The sequence below is a fragment of the Rhinolophus sinicus genome, linkage group LG13 (assembly GCF_036562045.2).
Source record: "Rhinolophus sinicus isolate RSC01 linkage group LG13, ASM3656204v1, whole genome shotgun sequence".
Classification (NCBI taxonomy): Eukaryota; Metazoa; Chordata; class Mammalia; order Chiroptera; family Rhinolophidae; genus Rhinolophus; species Rhinolophus sinicus.
In genome coordinates, this window is record NC_133762.1 from 55295495 (window position 1) to 55310099 (window position 14605).

At 41.9% G+C, this 14605-nt stretch overlaps 1 protein-coding gene across 4 annotated transcripts in view; it reads right to left on the reverse strand.

Moving 5' to 3' along the window:
• Nucleotides 1-2773: 2773 nt before the first annotated feature.
• The window catches only part of DZANK1 (double zinc ribbon and ankyrin repeat domains 1), a 96852-nt gene continuing 85020 nt past the window's right edge, over nucleotides 2774-14605 (reverse strand). For all 4 annotated transcript variants that reach the window (XM_074317623.1, XM_074317624.1, XM_074317621.1 and 1 more), the window contains 6 exons: nucleotides 13361-13457; nucleotides 12490-12590; nucleotides 9240-9320; nucleotides 8634-8761; nucleotides 4840-4914; nucleotides 2774-4399 (listed from right to left, as the gene is read on the reverse strand). In XM_074317623.1, coding sequence (XP_074173724.1) covers nucleotides 4276-4399; nucleotides 4840-4914; nucleotides 8634-8761; nucleotides 9240-9320; nucleotides 12490-12590; nucleotides 13361-13457 — 606 coding nt within the window. In that variant the 3' untranslated portion in view covers nucleotides 2774-4275. The remainder of the gene's footprint in view (nucleotides 4400-4839; nucleotides 4915-8633; nucleotides 8762-9239; nucleotides 9321-12489; nucleotides 12591-13360; nucleotides 13458-14605) is intronic.

Below are 14605 nucleotides of genomic sequence, written 5' to 3' on the forward strand. Positions count from 1 at the left end.
AATTTCGTTACTGGTGATCGGTCTGTTTAGATTTTCCAGTTCTTCATGGTTCAGCCTTGGAAGGCTATATGTTTCTAAGAACTTGTCCATTTCTTCTAGGTTATTGAATTTGGTGGCATATAGTCCTTCAGAGTATTCTTCGATGATCCTTTGTATTTCTGTGCTGTCCGTGATAACTTCCCCTTTTTCATTTCTGATTTTGTTAATCAGTGTCTTCTCTCTTTTTATCTTAGTGAGTCTAGCCAAGGGTTTGTAAATTTTGTTAATCTTTTAAAAGAACCAGCTCTTTGTCACATTAATTTTTCTATTGTCCTTTTGTTCTCTATTTCATTTCGTTCTACTCTGATTTTTGTTATTTCCTTTCTTCTGCTGAGCTTGGGTTTCACTTGTTCTTCTTTTTATAGTTCTTGAGGTATAACATGAGGTTATTTATCTGGAATGTTTCTTGTTTCTTGAGATAGGCCTGTAATGATATAAATTTCCCTCCTAAAACTGCTTTCGCTGCATCCCCAAATTCTTGGTAAGATTTATTTTCATTGCCATTTGTTTCTATATATCTTTTGACCTCTCCTCTAAATTCTTCTTTGACCCAGTCGTTCTTTGAAAGTATGTTGTTTAATCTCCATGTATTTGTGTTTTTTCCTGCTTTCTTTTTGCAGGTGATATCCAATTTCAAAGCCTTGTGATCAGAGAATATGCTTGGTATGCTTTCAATCTTCTTAAATTTGCTGAGGCTGATTTTATGTCCCAATATATGGTCTATCCTTGAGAATGTTCCATGTACACTAGAAAAGAATGTATAGTCTGATGTTTTAGGATGAAGTGCTCTATATATGTCAATTATGTCCATTTCATCTAATGTGTCATTTAGGGCTGCTATTTCGTTATTTATTTTCTGTTTGGATGATCTATCCATAGCTGTCAATGATGTATTTAAGTCCCCTAGTATAATTGTGTTTTGGTCAATTTCTCCCTTTAGTTCTGTTAGTAGTTGCTTGGTATATTTCAGTGCTCCCTGATTGGGGGCATAAATATTGATGACTGTTATGTCTTCTTGTTGTATAGTCCCTTTACCATTATGAAATGTCCATCTTTGTCTCTTGTTATCTTTTTCACCTGCTGATATCATTATGGCTACACCTGATTTTCTCTGGGTACCATTTGCTTGGAGTGTCAATTTCCACCCTTTCACTTTGAGTCTATGCTTGTCCTTGTAGCTGAGATGTGTCTCTTAGAGACAGCATATGGTTGGGTTTAGTTTTTGGTCCAATCTGCTACTCTGTGCCTTTTTATTGATGAGTTCAGTCCATTTACATTTAGGGTGATTATTGATATGTGAGCACTTCCTGTCATTTTGTCTTTAGTTTTCTGCTAAGGCTGTGTCTCCATTGTTTCTTTGCCTTTTTGTTGTTGTCTATTATTTCTGTGTGGTGGTATTATATGATGTTTACCTCTGTTTCTTCTTTTATTACAGTATATATTTCAATTCTGGATTTTTTTGAGTGGTTACCCGTAAGTGTATGTAAAAGAAAGTTTGATATTTAGAGTATTCCATTTTCTTCAGCATGCTTACTTTCTCCATTCCATATTCCGGTTCAGGCCTTTGCTCTCCCCCTTTTTACGTTTTGGTTGCCCCAAATTGTCCCTGTTGATGGTGGTCGAATAGCCTCCTTTAGTATTTCTTCTAGTGCAGGTCGTGTATTAGAAAATTCCCTCAGCTTCTGTATGTCTGGAAAGGTCTTTATTCCTCCTTCATATCTAAAGGATATCTTTGCTGGATATATTATTCTTGGCTCATAATTTCTCTCTTTCAATAGTTTGAATATTTGGTTCCACTCCCTCCTGGCTTGTAGAGTTTCTGCTGAAAAATCTGATGATAATCTAATGGGCTTTCCTTTGTAAGTTACCGTCTTCTTTTCCCTGGCTGCCTTGAGGATTCTTTCTTTGTCGTTGATTTTAGACAGCTTCAATACAATGTGCCTTGGAGAAGGCCTGTTAGGATTGAGGTAATTAGGTGTTCTATTTGCTTCTTGGATTCGAGGATCCAGTTCTGTCCACAAGTTTGGGAAGTTCTCATCGACAATTTGTTTGAATATATTCTCTGTTCCCTTCTCTCTTTCTTCTCCTTCTGGTATGCACATTATTCTTACAGTGCTCTTTCTGATGGAGTCAGAAAGTTCTTGTAGAGTTCTTTCATTTCCTTTAAGTCTCAAGTCTCTTTCTTCTTCCATCCATGTAATTTCCAGCTTTCTATCTTCAATGTCACTGATTCTTTCCTCCATCTGGTCAACTCTACTACCTAAGCTGGTTATTTCATTCTTAATTTCTTCTATTGAGTTCTTAATCTCAAGAAATTCTTTTTGGTTCTTTTTTAAAATTTCAATCTCTTTCGTAAAATGCTCAGGCTGTTCTTTGATTGTGTTTCTGAGTTCATTTAACTGGCTTTCTGTGTTTTCTTGAATCTTGTTGAGTTTTTCAGAACTGCAATCTTGAATTCTCTGTCATTTAAGTCACATATTTCCATATCTTTAAGTTCCTTTTCTGGAGACTTTTCACTTTCTTTCTGAGCTGTCTTGTTGCCTTAGTTATACATGGCAATTACTGATTTATTATTTCTCTTCCTAGACATCTACAGTAGTCGCTCCTGCAACAGGTTGATAGGAAGAGGTCTTTCTTTTGTTTTCCAGTACTTGTTGGTAGAATGTTTTATTTTTTCTCCGACTGCAGCCTTTTTTTTTCTCTCTCACACGGTAGTGCTGTTTTCTCTGCACTATTCCAGCTTCTCACACAACGGGGGGATTCCCTGGGAGATGGGCTTCTCCTCTGTTAATAGTTCGTCTAGGTCAGAGGGCGCAGTGTCCGTGTTGGTATGTGGATAGCTTTTGAAGTTCCAAAGCTCTTCCTGCACCAGATTCAGAGTGCGTGTGTTTCAGCAGCTCTGTTTACTCCTGCAGGGATCCGCCCTGATAGGTGGGGCCATGGGCGGGGTGAGTTGTGAGAGGTGGCCCAGAGCAATGGCAGCCACCACCACCACAGCCGGTCCTGCTTCCACAGCTCCCTCCCCTTTGCCGGAACTAGTTGGGCTGCGAATCTGTGTCTGTGGTCCACAGATCTCAGAACAGCAAATATTCGGTTGTTTTGATCTGACAGTGCTACTGTTCTGTTTCTAGCACCAGGGAAGGTGGGGGCGGGGTGAGCTCTGGGAGGGTAGAGAGGGGGCGGCTAGTCTCAGTGTCTAAGGCTTCTGTTCTCTCTTGGCAGTGAGGGCTTAAACCACCGTTTTCAGCCTTCTTCCCTCAGTCTTTTCTCTGAGGTCTCTCCCATGAGCGTTGGGTTCAGCCGTGTTATATGCTGCCCCCTCAGCCCTGTGGGCTATAAACGGACCCCTAGCAGTCCGAGTTCTTCCCTCTCCCACAGCTGTGATAGTTCCGGGATGCCGGGAGCTCGGAGTACTGAGCTAGGTCTGCGTCCTGCTCCCGTGCAGGTCCGTCTCCGTACTTCTCCCTTTCCTCCTCCCCCGCTCACGTGATTCGCCCACCTTTAGGTGAATTCAGTAGTGGACCTCTTCATCTTTCCCATCCACTGTGCAGGGAGTCCTTTGTGGTTATAGTTGTTTGATTAGGTGTAAATTCCAGGGGAGCTTTACAGAGGCTCACCTCACGCTGCCATTTTGATGACGTCTCTAAATAACTAAATCTTTATGTACTAGTTTAGAACTTCCTATGAGACATTTTAAGCAAAAGAACAAGATGCAGAACAGAGTGTGGTTTGCTACTGTTTGTTTTAAAAGAGGGGAAAGAGTATGTATGTGTTATCTATATACTTCTGTATACTCTGTATATGTACATATGCATATGTTATATACATGTGCTTACATAATCCTATACTATTTTGGGAAAGACACAGATGACACTGGTATCATTGGCTGCCTCTGATTGGGGAAAGTGGGTGGTGTGGGACATAGACAGGAGGGAGGTTTTTCATTACATAATACTTTATACATTTTAGCATTGAACCAAGTATAGTCAGTTGAGAAATAAATTAAAAATTAAAAGAAAGAAAAATATAAACCATTTAAAAACATAAAGTTCATCACCATCCAGGGCACATTAGGAAATACCCATGATGTACCGGTAGCTTACACTGTCATAATTAAAAAGAAAAACAACTTACTGAGTTCCTCTCAACCTCAAATACACATTTCAGAAAGAAATGAACAAAGAATAGCCAGAGCTGGATGAGTTCTTTAAGTGAGCCCCGCAGAGGCCCTCGGGACTAATAGTCATCCAGGCTGCTCTTAGCAGCAAAGAGCGAGGTAATGAGGCCATCCCCAACTGTCAGAGCCAGGTCATGGGCTGTCTGGCCTCTCGTATTCTTCTTTTGGATGCTTGCATTGCATCTGTGAAGGGAATGAGGATGAATAGAAGGACTCAGGCACTTGGACCTCAGGGCCTGGCTCTTCCTTAACAGGAAGGCCAGTCTGGAAGTCTCCTGGCCCCACACGCCCCCTTCCCATACCTGTCTCCAAGAGGCACCATGACCTCCACTCACAAGGGTGGCTCTACCCTGACACCTTTTGAAGGGCTCTGTGATTTCAAATGTTCAATTGCCAATCCTGGCCATTGGTCCCCATTGCATCAGAGTCCTACAACCACATGTGTTTAAAGGGAGCAACATTTTCATTGTGTGTTTAGAAGCCCTTCATGCCGGAGCCATGGTGGGATGGAGGGTGGCCCCCATTCATTGGGACAGCTGTTCAGGGCCCTCTGAAATCATCCCCGGTCAGCAAGGGGATCACTGTCACCCTCAGAAGTCTCCCCCAGAGACCAGGGAACGTACCGCAGTAAAGCACTGACGCACTCCCTTCCTGCCAGGCCAAGCAGAGTTGCTTCATGAAGAGCTGTATTTCGGAGGCTGTTTCCGGAAAAAAAAAAATCATCCTGGCTAAATCCTTAGTTAGCATCATCAAGCAATTAGAGAGGAAGCATATGACCAAAGGGGCCTTAGCTTCACCCACTGAGTTACCTAACTAACCTGGGGTAATCTCCTGAGTCTCCCCTCTCTGCCTCTTCTCTTGGAGGGATACTGTGAGGGTGGGTAAGCTTGGCTATTAGATAAACAGTGAAAAGTGTATAAACACATTCTTTTTTAAAGTGAGACACCCCACAAGGATGTGGTTTGTAGTTGACTTAATAAATGCTAATAATACTATTTTAGTAAATTTCCTGTCAGAGTTTATGGAGTATGTTGCACATAGTCTTACCCGTGGCTTAGACCTCTTGGGCATTGTCTATATGATAATAACCTTTCAGGGTTCAGGCTCCCATACTTGTGTAGGAAAAATGACTTTGGCTTCAGTGAGTTTAGCCTGTATGATATGCAAGTAAACACCAATCTTAAAACCCAGAGGGTAGGCCTGAGAGGTCATATAGAGCGTATTTTATCGCATGGCAGACTGTTTCTCCACCTTGCCTGGTCAGGTTTAGCCCAGAGAGAGAGTGATGGTGGATGGCTGAAATGAAGGATAGTACATTACCTGCATTCTAGAACTCACGAAAGGCTCCTGATCAGAAGTGGCAGGAGTGTTGGAATGTGGAGTCATGATTAGAGTACAAATGGGATGAGGAATTGAAGTTCTTCATTCTCGCAGCCCCTGCTGTTTCCCTTAATGCCACCACCTCATCCCCTGCACCTGTAATGTACCTGTAGCCACAAATTTATCCCAATAGAGAAAAAGTATGGTGGCCTCTTTTCTGAAGGAGATAAACGAAGCATCTGGTGAAAACTAGGCCAGCAATTGCTATGCCAAAGGAAGCCTTCCACTTGTCCCAGCTGGAAAGCAGCTTCACCTACCTACAAAACTCCCCAGTTGCAAGCTCCACTCATGTACACAGAATCCCCACTCATCCAGCCTATTCCCCATTATCAAACATGGATGGACAACAAAGGATCACAGGCATCTGAGAAAAACCTGTAGCATCAAAGAGGAACACTGAGATACACCAACATAAGAAAGTTAAAAAAGGACGAAAACCTAACAGGTATCCTCAGAATGACTGAACACAATAGCAAATAAAATCATGAGGCTCTGAAGAAGAAACAATCAGAACAAAAAGTAGCTCTTAGAAAGTTAAAATATGATTGTTGAAATGAAAAGTATTCAATAGAAGGGTTAAGAAAATCTCTTAAAACAGAAAAAGGGAGGGGAACACATCATAGGTTGTGTAGATGCCTGACCAATGAGCTGTACACCTGAAGCTCAAGTGGAATACTATTGAATGTCAAATATATATATACACACACATATATATATGGTCCACCATCCAACTTACAGAAATTCTAGGAGAGAATAGAAAAAAACAGAGGAGAAAATTCCAGAGCTAATATGAAAAAATGCTCAAGCGCTCAATATCACTAATAATTAGAGAAATGCAAATAAAAACCACAATGAGATACCACTTCACTCTGGTTCTATCATCAATGGCTATCATCCAATGGCTGTCATCAATAAATCAATAAGCAAGTGCTGGTGAGGGTGTAGAGAAAAGGGAACCCTCGTGTATTGCTGGTGGTATTGCAGATTGGTGCAGTCACTATGGAAAACAGTATGGAGGTAACTCAAAAAATTGAAAATGGAACTGCCTTATTCCACTCTTGGGTATCTATCAAGAGAAATCCAAAACACTAATTCAAAAAACTATATGCACCCCTATGTTTATTGCAGTGCTATTCACCATAGCCAAGACATCAAACAACTGAAATACCCATCAGTAGATGATGGGATAAAGAAACTGTGGTACATTTACACAATGGAGTATCAGCCATAAATAAGAATGAAATCTTACCATTTGCAACGATATGAACAGACCTAGAGACTATTATGCTAAGTGAAATAAGTCAGATGGAGAAAGACAAATACCATATGATCTCACTTATAAGTGGAACCTAAATAACAGCATAAACAAACAAAACATAAATAGACTCAGAGATATAAGGCAAAAAACTGATGGTTGCTAGATGGGAGGGGGCTGGTGATGGGGGAGAAGTTAAAGGGATTAGAAAATACAAATTAGTAGTCACAATACTGTCACAGGGATATGAAAGACACTTTGGGAAATACAATCAACTATGTTGTAAAGATTTTGTAGGGTGTCAGACGGGCACTGGACTTATTAGGGAGACCACTGCATGGATTGTGTAGACAAACGCCTGACCACTGCACTGTATAACTCAAGCTGAATAATACTGAATGTCAACTATAATTAAATATATATATATGTCTGTGTGTGTGTGTGTATGCAAAAAAATTGTACACAGTTTAAGAAAGGAAAATCTATTAAAATTGTAATACTCAATATATACTGATAATAAAAGATGAATACAAGTCATGTTTGACTTCTGTAATTACAAGAGGTGTTCATAGTGCTTACCATCAGTGTCCAGAGACTTCTGATTATGGCAAACTACTGCTTGAGCAACGTTGACCAAAGAGCCTACTTGTATACATTTTTTTGGCGCCCCCAGTATATATATGGTCCCAGGATGTGGAGTATAGGGAGCACAGGTAATAGAATCAATGGAATTGTAACAGTTATATACGATGTCAGGCGGATAGCAGACTGGAGCAGGTGGGTTATCACTTTGTGAGGGGTGTAACTATTACATTGTTTTGTACACTTGAAACTAATTTTAAAAAAGTAAGCATATGCTATTAGAAGTTGTGAGATGGAAGGGGAAAGAGAGGTAGCGGTAAATGTTGGGAGCACTAATATAAGGTTATATGCACTTATAAACAAGGCAGTCAAGTAATACCAATGAAAGATGATGGTCAAAACATAGACAGGAGTTTCAACATATTATTCATACTTATAAGAGTAATTAATAAAGGAACCAAAATTATTAATAGAATGATCAAAACATGAAGGTGGGGATAGAAGTGATCAGGTGGGGTCAGTGAGCCAAATCATCATCTGTCAAATTTAACAAGAAATTTATTGTTTGTTCATTGCTGTAATTCAAGCTCAGACATTCTCACAAAGGCACACAAAACACACAACAACAATAATGAACACCACTCAGCAAGACACCGCCATACATCGACACGAACACAGCTGTGAGATACTGATACACCAAGGTTATGAAACCTTATCAAGCTGTTTGTAGAGTGCTGCCAATGTCAGTGATGGTGGCAAGTTTGCACACTTAATTGTCAGACCTTGTATATCGTTTTCTTTCTGCATTAACTTCATGAGTATATTTCCACGGGACTCTCTTTTCTTATGGGCCTTAAGAGTTCAGATCATGATGAAAACATTGCTTAATACCCCAAGTGCTAAGGATCTGTCAGCCCCACAGTATTATAATTCATAAGTTAACAAAATGCATCATCATTTCTAAAAGCTACTAAAATTTAGGCAATCCAACAGTCCATTTAAAAAATTTTGTTTTACCAAGATTTGGAAAACAGAAGCAGTTGAGTCTCTTATTAAGGCCACAGTGGGTTTAAGTGGTTCTTAAGTGGATTAGATTGAACAGGGCACACATGTAGACTGATTCTGCTGCAGCAGAGCCCCTGAGCTGTCAACTGGCTGTGACATGGCACCAGAACTCTCCTTTCATTGTGTTTCACTTACGGTCCCCACTGCTGGTTTATGTCTGCTCCTCTCTGCACGAGAACCGGGATCACTTCATGGTGCTTATTGATCACAGCCACGGTGATAACGGGTCGGTTTTCATTATCACAGCAGTTAGGATCAGCTCCCTGCAGCATATAAAAAAGGACAAACTTGCCACAAAACCCTGCACTCAGCAGCATCCAATCGCCATCCAATTCAGCAACAAACATCCCCGATGGAACTAAACTGCTTTAAATCCAAAGAGAAGAGAATTAGGAATGCTGAGACCCAACATATAATAGACAAAGCTGTCATGTCAGTTGGGCGATAAAACTTGTTACCACACCAGGAGAGGCAAGCACTCAGACAACCTTGCTTCTTTAGGAAATGTAAAGGTAATATGGCGTCAAAGACCAGGGAGTCTGTCCACCTTCATACACGTTATTTAGGGTCATGGTAACAATTCATGTAAAACTTTGGACTGGCCATTTAATCCATTCCCAGGCATTTTTAAATTAAATGGCTCTGCGATTATCACAATATTGAACAAAACTTCCATCTGAAAGAGACAGAGGTGAAACACAAGCTGAAATCCTTAGAAACTTGTTCTTTGGTTGCACTTACTTCATCAAGCAATTGTTCAATCACAGAGACTCTTCCTTCCCCAGTTGGTCCAACTTCCTTCAGCAGGAGTCTGTTTTCAAGCTGCAGGATTATATAGAAGTTTGTCATCTCCACTGCCACAAAATATTTTTTTTACTGTCCAGTCCCACTTGTCCAGGCTCAACCCTCAAGGCAAATGTTTCCTCTCCAAGGTTAACTTCTAAGCCCTAGGGCCAGGTGAGCATGAGAAAGAGTGTGTGTGTGGGAGGGAGGGGGAGCGAAGGGGGAGGGTGGTCTTCAACAGCCAGCAGCACAAATAAACACATCTGAGGTAAATCTTGCTGGTCTCTGAAACCCTACCTTGGGGAAGGACACCACATTCACATTGCCTTCCCCCGCCTTCTTCTGCTTCCCCACCCCACTCTGGTTCAAGCCGTTGTTTCTCAGTCTAGTTGTGTAGGACACAGCTCTCTGGCCCATGCTGGTGTTATGAGCCTTGTACTCCTCCAGGCTGAGGTAGTTGGTCACTGGTTGACTGCTCACAGCAGCTCGCGTCTCCACTCATGCTGGCCACTGGCCACTCCTGGCAGCCCCCAGCAGCCCCCAGCAGCGCAAGCCCCGGACCTCTGGCTGCTCACAGCAGCCCAGCTCCAGGGAGAGCTGTTGTTCACAATCTTAGCTGTAGAGGATGCAGCTCACTGGCCCATGTGGGAATCAAACCAGCAACTTCGGCGTTAGGAACACGGTGTTCCAACCACCTGATCCACTGGGCCGGCTCACATTGTTTTATATTATTAAGGGATGCAATGAGAAATGGCAACAAAATTCAGAAGCCCATACTAGTTTTATTATGAATATTTCTAGGAAAAACAATCAGGTGAATCCTAAAATTTACATGCTTTATAAAGTCTTCAAAGTCAGCCAAAGTATGCCAGTTCAGAGAACATGCTCACCTGAGGCGTGAGTGAGCCAATAAAGTAGACCTCTTGCTTAGACAAAAAAAAAAGCTCTCATCTATCATCAGGAACCTGAAAATTTTATCTTTCAACTTTTCAAAATGCAATGAAATTCATCTTTATATAATCTTTCTTTACATACAAAGGATTTCAAATGCTGGTTACTGGAAGACTAAAGGAAGCAGTCTAGAAAGCAGGAGACATTACTTTTAAAGGTTTCTGCCACTGGATCCCAGGGGTGACTGTGGGTGGTCCCAGGACCACCATTTCTCTGGTGAAATAATAGAAATAATCCCTACCCCTCCCTGGCTCCCTGGGAAGCCATGAGGATGAGGACATTGGTCAAGGCTGCTGAACCTTTCAAAAGAAGAGGTTCACCCTGTGTTCTCAGGGTGAGTAGTTTGGAACAAGGTGCTCTAATCAGTAAACCCCCCATCTCCCATCTTGGGGACGCTTGTTTATACTGAACTCCATTCCTTATGGAAAAATGTACTAGAATGCATTAGAATGTCAACTTCATGAGGTCTTTATCTTTTGTTTGTTTTATTTTCAACACCTAGAACTGTGCCTGGTATACCTGTGCTCTAAAATAATCAGTGAATGAGTGAACAGATGATATCATTTCTGTTACTTATCCCCTAAATGCAGATGAGAAAATAAAGGCATGTAGCAATGGGGATTCAGGTCACATACAAAATAAGTGTGTAGAGTCTCCAAAACGGTAAAATTGTTATTAAGTTTATGGAGCGCTATACTTCTCTTATACTTATTAACAGTATTTCAAACTGGGAGAAGGTGGAGAGTGCAAGGAATCATAAGCAATAAAAGTTAAAACAATTCTCAGGTCTTCTTCCCAAATTTGTTGGTGTTTCTGACACAAGATAAGGAGCAGAGTCCCTGCCTCCGGAGAAATCACAATGCAAGCTGGGTGGCTGGTTTGTGCACCCCTGAGGATGCCCTGAGAGCTCGGCTTAACTGAAGCTGGAGGGAAGAGCTGACGCTGCCCATCTCCACTGAAGGCCTGGAGACCCGGGTTCTGGGCTTGTTACTAAGCTCATCTGTTCTTCCTACTGTAGCCAGAGGACTGCTAAAACGAAAGGAGGTGAACAGAGCAAGAGCATCCACTATCTCTTTCTTCAAAGTTCCCGTTGAAATTATTGAGAGTCTGTATTTTTAAAAACAAAACTCTTAACAGCTGAGGGAAACTCTGAAGGGGAACCATCAGTGGATCAGAAATTGTGAGGAATCCCAGAGATTGAAAGTAGATGGAATGTGACTGACAGGGAAATCCAAGCAAAGAAAATCCAGCTGAAGATACCAGAGGGATGAATGTGTTGTCTCCAGGGAGCCCTGCAGATGCTCAAAGTTAATCACCAAGGAGGCTAGAACTTGGGTGCAGGCTGAATTCATGAGTGTATTATTACAGGGCTTTATTGTGAATAGCTGAAATGGCCGATGTCCTCCTCCCTCTCCCATGCAAGAAGGACAGAAGCCTTTTGTTCTCTGCTTAAACACTGATAACTATTTTCCAGAGAGTTCCATGATTGGCCTAACAAAGGCTTCTGCTTGGAGCACTAGGGCCCAAGCAGGGCAGAGCCCAGACCTCTGTGACAGACACAGAGAAGAGTTTGGAAGACAGTTCCATTCAGGAATGAAAGACATGAGAGCACTTCACAGCATCACCTTCTTCACCAGAGAAAAGGCCTTCTTACACTAGCAACTAAAGAGACCCAAAGCTTTCTCCTGTTCCCTGCCCACAAACACTCCAGGGAGGTCAGCCGAGGCATACCCATCCTCCCACACAGCGACCCCAGGCCTAACTACCCATACCAGGTGCCTGGGATAATCAAACTAGTCCTTCATTTGTCAACATGACCTGACAACCAAGGATCATCACATTTGAGACAAACCAAAAACAAGGAGGGGAAAGATGGGCATACAAAACTGACCCAGAGGAAACAGAGGTGATACAGAAAATTGATGAGAACTGGAAAATAATTCTAATTAATAATCTTGAGATATTGAAGGATTCTAAAAAATAAAAATACACTGTTATAAAAAAGGAAAAGAAAACGAAAAAGTACCGTGTTTCCCCCAAAAATAAGACCTAACCGGAAAACAAGCCCTAGCATGATTTTGCAGGGTGACATCCCCTGAACATAAGCCCTAATGCGTCTTTTGGAGCAAAAATTAATATAAGACCCGGTCTTATTTTCGGGGAAACACGGTATTTTTCCATTTAAAAAATTTTCAAAATAAAATATTAAATAGACAGGCCAAAGAAGACAGCTGTAATGACCAAGGGATATACATACTGTAAGCTGCTCCTTCTTTTCTTGAAATATTTTGGTATTGAAATTCTTTGTCCTCTTGACTTTTTCAGTGGTATCTGAGGTGTTCTGACTGCAGTCACTCACTAGAATGACAAAGAGTCAAGGACCAAAATGATAACAACCCGGCCCTTCTCCACGTGTAAAGAATTAGAGTCCACTGCCACGCCCCTCAAGAAGCCAAAGGACAGTTTTTGTAGAAATTTCTATTTGAGTAAATGTGGCAGGAAGGACTCCTGGAGCCACACCTCTCAGTCCAGGACCAGAGGATGGCTGGGAAGGAGGGGAATAGAAGTTATTACAGTTTTTAGGCCCAAAAAACACACACACTCCTCCTCTTCTCCGCCCTCCCTGCCCACAATTAATCTCCCCAAGCCTGTGAAGACTTCAAAAGTCTCACTTCAGCTTTCAGGGAAGCCAGAGGAATAAACTGGCTGGGCCATGAAAGATGTGTGGTTGGGCGGGCAAATTTTAAGCAATTCTGCCATCCTTGCCATGTCAGTGTGTTCTTGGTCAATGACTTTAAATTTTTATTTGGCCCTTCACCCTTTATTCTTTTATTTATTTTTATTTATTTAATTTTTTAAATGAAAGTTTATTGGGGTGACAATGGTTAGTAAAGTTACATAGGTTTCAGGTGCACCATTCTGTATTACATCATCTATATATCAATCCCATTGTGTGTTCACCACCCAGAGTCAGTTCTCCTTCCATCACCATATATTTGACCCCATTTACCCACATCTCCCACCCACCTCCCCCCACCCTCTGGTAACCACTAAACTATTGTCTGTGTCTATGAGTTTTTGTTTCTTCGTTTGCAATGACTTAAAATCAGTGGAAGGGAACAACTTACCCAAGCTGGACCTGCTGCCGAACAGCCCAGTACCACCCTCGGTGACACTGCTCAGAAAGTGGTCGCTGAAATTCACGGCCTTGTTGAGGTAAAGGTTCTGGTCAATGAAAAAATTCAAGCACCATGAGTGATGAGGCTGCTGTGTCCCAACAGAATGATCTCCCTGTCAACCTACTCCTTTTTGTTAATGATGGCTCTGTACGCAGAGTCAAACCTGAAACCTGGATATCCTTCCTACAACTCCCTCACCTACCGTGTTCTGTCCATTTTGCTTTTATCTTTCCCGTTTTGCCTCTTATACAGCTCCAGTCTGGCCCCTCCTTTTGGTCATTACAGCCACAGCCCCCTTTTCTCACACTGGGATCATTACAACAGCCTCTCAACAGGTTCTTGCCAGCCCAGCTTCCACGTCGCTGCCCTAGTCACCTTTATACAATCTGTAAGTAACTATGTCCTTCCCCTGCTTCAAACCCTTCTGTGTCTTGGAATTAGGGTGGCATGATGGGAAGCTCAGGCTGCAGAGTTTGAATCCTGGTTCTTACTAGGTTAGGGATTTTGGAAGCAGCAAGTTGCTTACCTTTTCTGAGCCTCAGTTTACTCAACTGTAAAGTGCAAATATTATGACCTACCTCAAAGGGATGTTGCAAAGTAAAATGAGGTGAAATAGATGTTTATAAAATGAAAATGATACACAGGCCAGAGCTAGAATCCTGTATCCACCTTTTTCGATTCCAAAGCATGACATCCTGTCCCATCCTAATGTGGCTGCCTGCTCTTGCCACAGAGAACCACCTGCTACTTCCTGAACACTAGAACACACAGGTTAAGAAAAAAACACATATGCGGTGTGATCACAAAATACAGTGAATGCTGCTGCTGAGAGCCATCCAAGGGGAAAGCAGGGATCTTCAATATGGGAAGTGGTGCATCAAATCTTAATAACAGTGTGTGACAAGCTTAGCTTATTCGGTGCAGTCAGTTGGGTGTGCACTATGGTTGAGAGAAGGTGTGTTTTAAAGTGTGCAGTAAGTCATCCTCCATCATGACAGACAACACTCTGTCACACATCACTTCTGGTATACGGCAATTTCTGTCAAATAACATTACATTGTGTCCTCATCCATCTTATTCACTAGATCTGGCACTTCTGGCTCTTCTCAAAGTCAAAATGATTCAGGACATCAAGGCAGCCATGACAGCACAACTAAAGTCACTCACGAAAGACGACTTCCAGAATTGCTTCAG